General features: G+C 44.6%; 1 protein-coding gene across 5 annotated transcripts in view; it reads left to right on the forward strand.

The window, feature by feature from the left end:
- The window catches only part of LOC123055388 (uncharacterized), a 14,493-nt gene extending 5,462 nt beyond the window's left edge, over nucleotides 1-9,031 (forward strand). Inside the window, exons 1-12 of one of the 5 annotated variants that reach the window (XM_044479405.1) lie at nucleotides 2,499-2,812; nucleotides 4,247-4,426; nucleotides 4,544-4,654; nucleotides 4,779-5,111; nucleotides 5,240-5,416; nucleotides 5,503-5,790; nucleotides 5,948-6,070; nucleotides 6,543-6,740; nucleotides 6,859-7,094; nucleotides 7,291-7,495; nucleotides 7,580-7,885; nucleotides 8,216-9,031. In XM_044479405.1, coding sequence (XP_044335340.1) covers nucleotides 4,319-4,426; nucleotides 4,544-4,654; nucleotides 4,779-5,111; nucleotides 5,240-5,416; nucleotides 5,503-5,790; nucleotides 5,948-6,070; nucleotides 6,543-6,740; nucleotides 6,859-7,094; nucleotides 7,291-7,495; nucleotides 7,580-7,885; nucleotides 8,216-8,491 — 2,361 coding nt within the window. In that variant the 5' untranslated portion in view covers nucleotides 2,499-2,812; nucleotides 4,247-4,318 and the 3' untranslated portion in view covers nucleotides 8,492-9,031. Of the gene's footprint in view, nucleotides 1-2,498; nucleotides 2,813-3,232; nucleotides 3,802-4,235; nucleotides 4,427-4,543; nucleotides 4,655-4,778; nucleotides 5,112-5,239; nucleotides 5,417-5,502; nucleotides 5,791-5,947; nucleotides 6,071-6,542; nucleotides 6,741-6,858; nucleotides 7,095-7,290; nucleotides 7,496-7,579; nucleotides 7,886-8,215 lie in introns of those variants that run through there. The other 4 variants (XM_044479425.1, XM_044479419.1, XM_044479413.1 and 1 more) reach the window with 4 other exon arrangements.
- Nucleotides 9,032-9,361: the final 330 nt, after the last annotated feature.

Raw genomic sequence — 9,361 nt, forward strand, 5'->3', positions numbered from 1 at the left:
ATAGTAAATTCAAAAAAAAGTAAATAAATTTCAAAAATTCTGAATTTTTGTAGATGTTCATATTACTGTAACATGCATGCTTGACAATTTTTATTGTAACTTGCATGCTTGACAATTTTTATGCGAAACGAGATAGCAGTACTTTGTCGATGAAAAAAACAAAAATTAAGCGTAACATTTGGCGTTCGACTTTTCCTTTCTGCGCAGTTCAAAATACCTAAGCTTTTCACCCAAAAATTTGCAGGTAGCATCTTAATTCGACAATGAACATATTTATTTTTTTTCAAATTTTTTTTACATTTGCATATAACAATTTTTGCTCGCAGGAGCATATGCTCCCAAAAGCCGAATTGGATTTCTACTTTTTTTGTACCTTAAATCTTTTATTATAAAGTTATAGTTCAAATACCATCCACTTTCTTGTTATATTTTCGTTGCTCTGATAGTGTTGGTAAGGAAGGTTTGAAAGAGAACGAAAAACAGTCGCTAAACCGTAAAAAAAGCGAGGCTAAAAAACCAATTTTTATAATTAATAATTATTAATTCGGTAATTCCAAAACTAGTAAAGAAGACGTGCAATTTTTAAAAATAGGAAGGACGCCATAAATAGCGGCGTCCAGACCTGAACGCCATTAAGAACAACGCCCATGTCTGAACGCCATTGCCAACAGTGTCCAATTCTGTGGTTTGACCAGTGCTGTAATTAAACTGAACGGAGTCGTTTCGAGTTGATTATGGAGTTGCATGAGCTGTAAAACCTAGTTCTGGCAATCATTGCTCCTCCTCCTTGCTGCGCGGTAAGCAACCTCAGCCGAGATGTTACAAACCTTGCCACTACTCCATCAAACACAGGGGATTACTGCTCTCTCGTATTGATTCATTCAAGTATCAGGTCTAATTACAGGAGGGGAAATACTAGAGTGGAGAGATTGGGAAGGAAGAGAGCTAAGAGCATCTCTAGCTCCGCCTCGACTTGCGCTCTAGGTAGACAGCGGCAGAGCTCTGCCATGTACGCCTCGTCGAAGGCCTCTGCCCCAGCCTTTCCCTCGCGTCCGGGTCCTCCTCTCCTCCCGTGTGGAGACCACTCGCGGGTCAACGACATCTAGCCACGACATCTCACCGAACTCAAAGTTTCGGTGGCTGTCGACGCCGTGCAGTCGGACCAACCAAATGTCATACTCTTTGACATCCTGCTCGGCGGAGTGGAAGGATCCGAGCCAAAGCTTCTCGTGGGTGTGTCGGTCCGTGATTTCGTCTACCCGCGTCCCCATGCCCGCTATCGCACGCCAATGTATGGTCTCTAAGGCGGCGGCGGCACCGGGAGCTCGGGGAAGCTGGAGAGCCTGCCGAAGGAGGCTGATGGGACGATGCTCGAGGAAGCGCCGCAACGACAACGGGAGGCGAGTGGGTCGGCGCTATGCTAGCGGATGTGCAGATCCACGCTGCGGATGGGCGGCGAGGCAGGGCATCCACGGGATCCGGCCATGACAGCAAGGGTGGGGGTGCGGGAGCTGTGGGGTGGCCTGCGAGATGAGTGCGGCGAGGGATTAAGGGAGAGAGGCAAAGAGGCATGGTGTGGTTTTACTCTGCAACCGAGCAATCGAGTAAGTTTAGGCACTCGGCTCGGCTCAAAGTAAAATATATACTCCACTATAGGATTCACGGGATCACGGTTAGAGGAGTAAAATCGTTTTTTACTCTCTAGAAGATTTCAGGATCGGCTAGAGATGCTCTAATCCTTATTAGAGTCCTTCAGTTCATTTCATGATCGCTTCGGAATAAGCTATAGGAATAAGAGCAACACTACTAATAGCCACATTAACAACATAATTAATTGGCATATCCCTCTTCTATCTGACACACTCAATGTAAGCGTGCCACTTGAAGGGAGTGGAGGGTCTCGCTAACTTGCGGGGTCCAACCAATTGCATCGTCTCTTCCAAATTTGTGTTACTCCGGCCATACCCATAGTATGATTGCGACGTTCGCGGGTTGATGCTGCGATCGGGATGTTACAGCCAACAACGCCGACCATAACAGCCGAGACACCGTGTCATCGGCTGCTCGCCATTATGATCCACCAATCGACATTTCTTTGGACAGACAAGCGGATTAGGTTGGAGACAGCCGATCTAGGGGTTCCTAGGTGGTTCAATCATGCACTGGACGCCGCTAACACTAGCGTTCAAACCTGGATATGGTTTGCAATAGCGGCCAGCTTGGACGCTGTTACTCATAGCGTCCTTCCCATTTTCAAAATCTCAAGTTACCTTTTCCAGTTGTGGAATAATTGGTTTATCATTTATTATTAATAAAAAATCGGCTAAAAAAGGCTGCCTCGTCGGCAGGGGCGGATCTACAGGGTGGCCAGGGTGGGCCGCGGCCCACCCTGGGATTTTGCACCAGCCCTGTATACCTATGCAACTAGAGATGGGCCAGAGAGAAGCAAGAAGCCCAATAACGCAAGCACGCACGCAGCCATCGCAATCAAGCAGAGACCAGCCGTCCTGATTCCCCATCTGCCTCCAGTGCTCGCTGGGATGCTCCCTCCGGCGGGTCCCTCCCGCATCGCCACCGCAGCGCCGCCATTCGCCGCTCCTCCCCCTTCTGCGGTGCCAATCCTGCTTCGTTGGCTCACCATCCAGTACAGCGCAACCGGCGCTCGGAGCCAGACACGCCCATCGCGCCTCTGCCCCTCCGGCCGATTGCGGACTTGCGTCCCTGCCCCGGCCGCTGCAAGCCGACGTCAGCCGCCCAAACACCCAACCTGCACTCTAATATTTCCGGTGGTTGCCCTCTTGCACGATTTGAGGTACCAGCCCATTGGCCCCCATTCCCAAATTTTAATATAGGGTTTCTTCTTTGTTGTCCTATACACTATCCAGTACACGAACAAATTAAACTTACACATTATTTTTTGTTTAATTATATCATATTGTAAGACCATGTTGATCTATTTTTATGGTGTATTGATAGTTAGAGTGAGAATTTTACTCTGTTTGTAAGACCATATCGATCTATTTTAGTGTGTTTGTACAACATTCACATGTCAAGTTTGTCGCAAAAAAAATTTTAGGCGGACCACCCTGTTGTCAAACGCTAGCTCCGCCACTGCTCGTCGGATCCCGTTCAGCCGTCCGATGGAGAAGGTAGGGTTGTTCTCTTTCGTCCGTCTCCTCCTCCCTCTCTATCTGAAGGAGGCGAGGGGCACGTCAGACACCTCGCCGCAGTTCAGAGAGCTCGCGCGCCGGTCAGCTCCGGGAGTTCGGAGAAGGTCCTTTGCGATTCCCTGACATAGATTCATGGTCTGGATCTCAGGGACGGCGGCGGGCCATCAGTGGTTACGGATCGGCGATACAGCGCGGCAGTGCCCCCTACCGCGCACGAGGAGAATCGGGAGGCGCGTCGGTGCGGCGGAGAACACCTGCGCCCAGCCCAATGTCCAGGCAGGAGGGCATGGATGCCAATGGCCGCGCATTCTAACTGCACGCTCGGCCTTCGTTCTCCACCTAGCAGCTTGGTCTGTAACAGTGAATCCATGGTCGTGCTCTCGCGCAGTCGTGGGGGGACGCATACGCGCCACCTGCGCGCTGCTGTTCGGTTCGTAAGCGCCGGAGAGCCCACCGGAAGCCGTGTTTTCCTTCCTCGCGGCGAGGCAGACACGGCTTGACGGCATGCCATTCTGAGTGCTCCGGCCGGTGGCGGCCAGCCAGCCACCGCAATTCCAGTCCTTTGCGTGACAGCTTGCTAGGTCGACGGGCGCCGTGACATCCCTACTCCTTCAGGAATCAGGCTTCAGAGGTAGGTGTGCCGTAAAAATGGTGTTACGCCGGCATCTCATGTGCGCCCAGAAATTGCTCGATGAAATGCTCGCATGGTTTTATCTAGTTCAGATTTGCTGATACTAATATACTAGTCTTTTGCGCCCTTACGCATTATTATGATACTTTTCTGCTATGAACACTGATGATTTGGGCTCCTAATGTCGTTTGTGCAGTAGGTGTAGTTATATACTCCCTCCGTAAAGAAATATAAGAGTGTTTATATCACTAAAATAGTGATCTAAACGCTCTTATATTTGTTTACAGAGGGAGTAGTTGTGATTCCCGCTGAGAGAGAGGGACAATACCTAGTGTAGTAGTGTTGTGCGCTCAACTGAACTGAACCGCATTTTGTCTTTTCTTCCGGTATTCTCATGAGTCATGACCCTGTTGTTCGAAATTTTCATTTGCTAGTGCTTTCACAGGCTATAACTATCAACGCGAACTCATGGACTGATGCTGGTCATGCAGTCAACCAGTTGTATGATCTCCTCTACATGATGGGCCGTGATGACATTGCGGTGGGAGTCGGAGGGGAGGGTGGTATATCCAATGATGGTAGAATTTATCCTCACGTTGGTGGCTATTTCCCAATAATTGACCAGGTGAAATAGATGGCCCATGTCCATCTGATTCTCCTTGCAAGTTCTGCACTACCAAATTCTACATTGTAATTTTACCATGTTCGGTAAAAATAACTGTTTGTGACTTCAATTCCTCAGGGAATGTCAACAATAGGGGAGTGTCGATACCGACAATCAATTCCACAGGGATCAGGTGGCCGCTTGGACATCAACGCGAATTATGGAGTTCGACGGGAAATTCTTCCTCAGGTACAGAAGAAAGATAGTAACCCACCATTCATGCCTTTTATCTCAAAACATGGTTGTAGATTCTTTCAGGAAGACTGTACTGGAAGGCAGTGCATTTCTTAACTTCCTTTTGGCCTTGAATCAGGGAAATAGAAGTTACTCCCCTCTTCAACAGCCAACAACTCAACAAGTGATGATTGACACCATATCCGCTGGGCCAACGAATGTCTTCCTCTTCGGAACACATACAAACTTTGCGCTGTTCCTCATGAGCAACCCTCACCTAAAGAAAAACGTGAAGCACATTTACATAATGGGTGGGGGTGTGAGATCGCAAAATCCCACTGGTTGCTGCCCCAAGAACGACACATCATGCGTGCCACGACAATGTGGTGATCATGGCAACATGTTTACAACTTACACCAAAAATCCACATGCCGAGTTCAACATATATGGAGACCCTTTTGGCGTGTATCAGGTAATCTAGAGGCACACCAATTGTTTGCAGCCCAGTGTTAAGCATTTAACTGCGCTATCTTCTTTTGAGGAATCAACTATGTTATTGTGCATCTGGAATTAGTCTTATCTCTTTATCTGGTATTACAGGTCTTTCATTCTGGTATCCCGATCACCCTTGTGCCACTCGATGCAACCAACACGATACCAATCACTGAGTCCTTCTTCAAGGCATTTGAGGAGCAACAGAGCACTTATGAGGCACAGTACTCCTTCCAGTCTTTGAAGATTGCTTGCGATACCTGGTTTGATGACCAGTTCTACACAGTAAGTTTTTACATGTGGTGATATGTTAATCTGCATGTGTACTTGTGTTATTGGTTTAACCTTGTTCTTTTTTTGCTTTAATTCAGGGTTACTTTATGTGGGATTCTTTCATGTCTGGTGTGGCACTCTCAATAATGCGCAATGGTCAGAAACTGAATGGCGATAACGATTTTGCTGAGATGGAAGTGATGAACATAACTGTGGTTACATCCAATGAACCATACGGTGTGCATGATGGATCAAATCCATTCTTTGATGGACATGCAAGCCCAAAATTTGATTTATTGAAAGGTGGTGTACATAGTGGTCATGTTCAGATAGGATTCAATGATTCATTTTGTGTTTTGAAAGGGGGCACTAAAGGAAAATGCCAGGTAACTGCAGTTTAAAATGGAAATATATACTTATTACATAACATCAGAAAGTGCAAATCAGTAGAGATATGTGTGCATCTAAAGATTTCATCATTATATTATTGAAGACTTTTGGTTCATCGTTGTATATAACATGATGGGCTAAATATTTTACCAGGATGGATACACCAAAGAAGTGCAAGGTCCTGACTCGGTTGCTGTACTTGTCGCAGTGAAGGCAAAACCTAATAGAAATGTTAAAAGTCCTCTTGATAGAGAGTTTTTTGACCACTTTCTCGAGGTATTTGTTTCTGAAGTACATGCTTACTTTTGATTTGATCCTCTGTTGTTCTGAATATTCTCAAGGATGTCATTTTCTGACAAAACATTTGTTAAACCTTGAGTCATGAATAGAAAAATGTGATGACTGATGATGATCCAGGAAGAGCCTTACATTCCTGTCTATTTTATGCACTTGAGACAAGCTCTATGATTGTTGAATCTCACAAACAAACTTCAACAAAAGCAGTAGGAAAGTATTTTTTTTTAAATCTGATTAAACATCTAATTCTGCAATCTAAGATTGCAGTCGAGATGTAAGGGGTTCAGAAACATAGCAACACCATGGGAATACATAATAAAAAAGGAGCAATAGGGATGTACTAGTAATGAATATCTAGATGGGAAATGAACAATGACATAACATAATTCTCTCCAATCAACTTGTTTGCTGCACTGTTTATAAGTCAAATATTTTTCATCACCACATGCAGGTCCTGAATCGCCCTGAACACACTGGGCACTTCAATTTTACCGATCAGTTTCGTCACTACAAAGAGATTATGTACAAACCTGATTTGAAACATCAGATTAGAGGAAAGCCTGTCATATTTGACATGGACATGAGTCCTGGAGATTTTCTTGCCCTCTTGTGCCTCCTGAAAGCACCTATGGAAGCAATTGATTTGAGGGTCAGTATCATCTGTGCTAATCTCCCCTTCCAATAAACTTGCAAAAATATTTACAAAATCATACGGTAAACATTGCCTGTTATAAGTCTAATAGTCATTTATGTTCTTACATATGCAGGGGATATTGGTAAGTGGCAATGGTTGGGCAAACCCAGCTACAGTAGATGTTATCTATGACGTTCTTCATATGATGGGCCGTGATGACATTCCAGTAGGACTTGGGAAAATTACTGCGCTTCGTGCCCCTGACCTTGGATGTGAATACGTGAAAGCCATACCACATGGTTCTGGTGGTTTTCTTGACACTGACACCCTTTTTGGACTAGCCCGGGTGTTGCCCAGAAGTCCTAGAAGGTACCAACGCATGGTTTTAATTAATGAATTAAAAATACACGTCTTACATCTAGATATCTTGGGGTCTCGTATCAAAAATATGATTTTGCAGCCTCATTCTGTATGCATAAAGACAAATCTGGATATTACTACTGGCACACAGTCAAGTATGACAGAAATGTAGACCACGTGGTACCTAATCATGTTATTTTATCAGGTACACAGCAGAAAATTCAGTAAAATATGGTGCTCCAAGGGACACCGCGCGCCCTGAGCTCAGGCAGCCATTGGCTTTTGAAGTTTGGCAACATATTAGAGAAGAACTCAAACCAACTGACAAGATAACCATCCTGACCAATGGTCCTCTCACAAACATAGCAAACATCATTCTATCCGACACAAAAGCAGAATCAGTAATTGAGGTTAGTTCCAAAAGCTTTTGAGATACACATTACTTCAGCTCAGCGGAAATTTATTTGACTAAAAAGTTTCAAATGTCTGAGCAGCGCATTTTTATAGTCGGGAGTCATTTGGCTGGCGGAAATGGAGATGGAGGCAATGTGTTCACTGTTCCATCAAATAAGTTTTCAGAGTTCAATTTCTTTCTTGACCCTCAAGCTGCCAAGGCGGTTGTAGAATCTGATTTAGACATCACTCTCATTCCTTTGAGAGCTCAACGCCAGGTGGCTTCTTTCAAAGAAGTCACAAGATCGTTGTGTACTGCTGAGAAGACTCCTGAATCATCGTTTGCATACCAGTTGTTGCTGTCAATGCAGAAACTGCAAAAGAATAACCAAGCATATCGTCACATTGTAAGTTGGTTTTACAGGTTCTATATCTAAACTGCCATAATGGAAAAAACCATTTTAGATAGCGTTGTTATACATAGAGTAACAATAGATAGTGTTGTTATACATAAAGTATCCAAATAAAAGGCAAAAACTTCCATAGTAATTTTATCTGGATTATCTAGTTTCAGTTAGCATCATCTATATATTCACAAAGGCCCGTCAATTATATACCACAATTCAATAGTGAAAGAAACCACTTCAGTTATTTCATTTGAACAGTTCGTATTCAAGTCGTATATTTGTAGCAGCAAATTTGTGATTTCCTCATATTTTTGTTTGTCACCATTGCAGGACATGTTCCTTGGTGAGCTTCTTGGTGCTGTGTTCTTGGTTCAGCAATCACATCTGAATCACTCGATCACCCAAAGGGCCATCACTGTTAGATCTGGTCATGTGAGCATCGATGGTCAGACCATCCTCCGCCGGACGAACGGAAAGGTAGTAAAGGTACTAGATCATCTCGACGCAGATGCTTACTACACCGAGTTTGCGAAGCTGCTCAATGCGAAGAAGCAGTCTGCGGTCGTGGGTAGCTTTGATGAGCAGAAAAGAATGTGGAACAAATGACGCGGTTCTGCTAGATAGTCTGGCGCGTGGAGAGGAAAATATGATTCTCGCTTGCCCTCCTCCTTTTGTTGTAAAAATGTCAACACCGCAAAGCTCGCCGGAGGAGAAATTCAAAGCAGTTGTGGAACACTGCAGATTTTCACTATCTGTCTTCCGAATACCTGCTGCTGCTGGCTTGCTGCAAGATGGTTGCCGGTGAGAAGGAAGGGAGTCAGCAACCAAGATGGTGATGATGGTTTTTTTTTTTTTGCTTTGCTTGTAGTGATAGTTTGGTTTATGTTTTTTTCTGTTTGATGGGAATTGGAGGGTGAAATCCACGTCCTGTAAGGAAATACTCCCTCTGTAAACTAATATAAGAGCGTTTAGATCACTAAAATAGTAATCTAAACACTCTTATATTAGTTTACGGAGGGAGTAGTTGATTATCTTATATGCAAGGTAGTTTTGTGGTATGATGATGATAGAGGGTTCTGAAATTCCAGATGCATGGTTCAGAACATTGCACATATACTGAAATTGGCGTATGATTCGTTGGAATTTTGAGGCCCTTGTTTGCTCCCAGAACCATGGCAACTGACCTCGTGTCCATTCCATATCATGTGAACCAGCAGACCGCCTTGGATCCATCCACAAATCCAATTGTTAAGGACATACTCATATATTTGAAAGTTAACATCATCACATACTCAAGCTATGCCCAGGGATGAGATCTCATATTTGAAAGTTAACGTCACATACTCAAGAATCAAGATACGCCCAGGGATGAGATCCATCACGACTTCACAAATCACAAGTTCGCAGCAACGGCCGTAGCAGATCTCGTGCTCCTGCCTCCATACTTTTTTTTTTGAAGAACGAACAGTTTTTTTT

The sequence above is a fragment of the Triticum aestivum genome, chromosome 1A, assembly GCF_018294505.1.
Source record: "Triticum aestivum cultivar Chinese Spring chromosome 1A, IWGSC CS RefSeq v2.1, whole genome shotgun sequence".
Classification (NCBI taxonomy): domain Eukaryota; kingdom Viridiplantae; phylum Streptophyta; class Magnoliopsida; order Poales; family Poaceae; genus Triticum; species Triticum aestivum.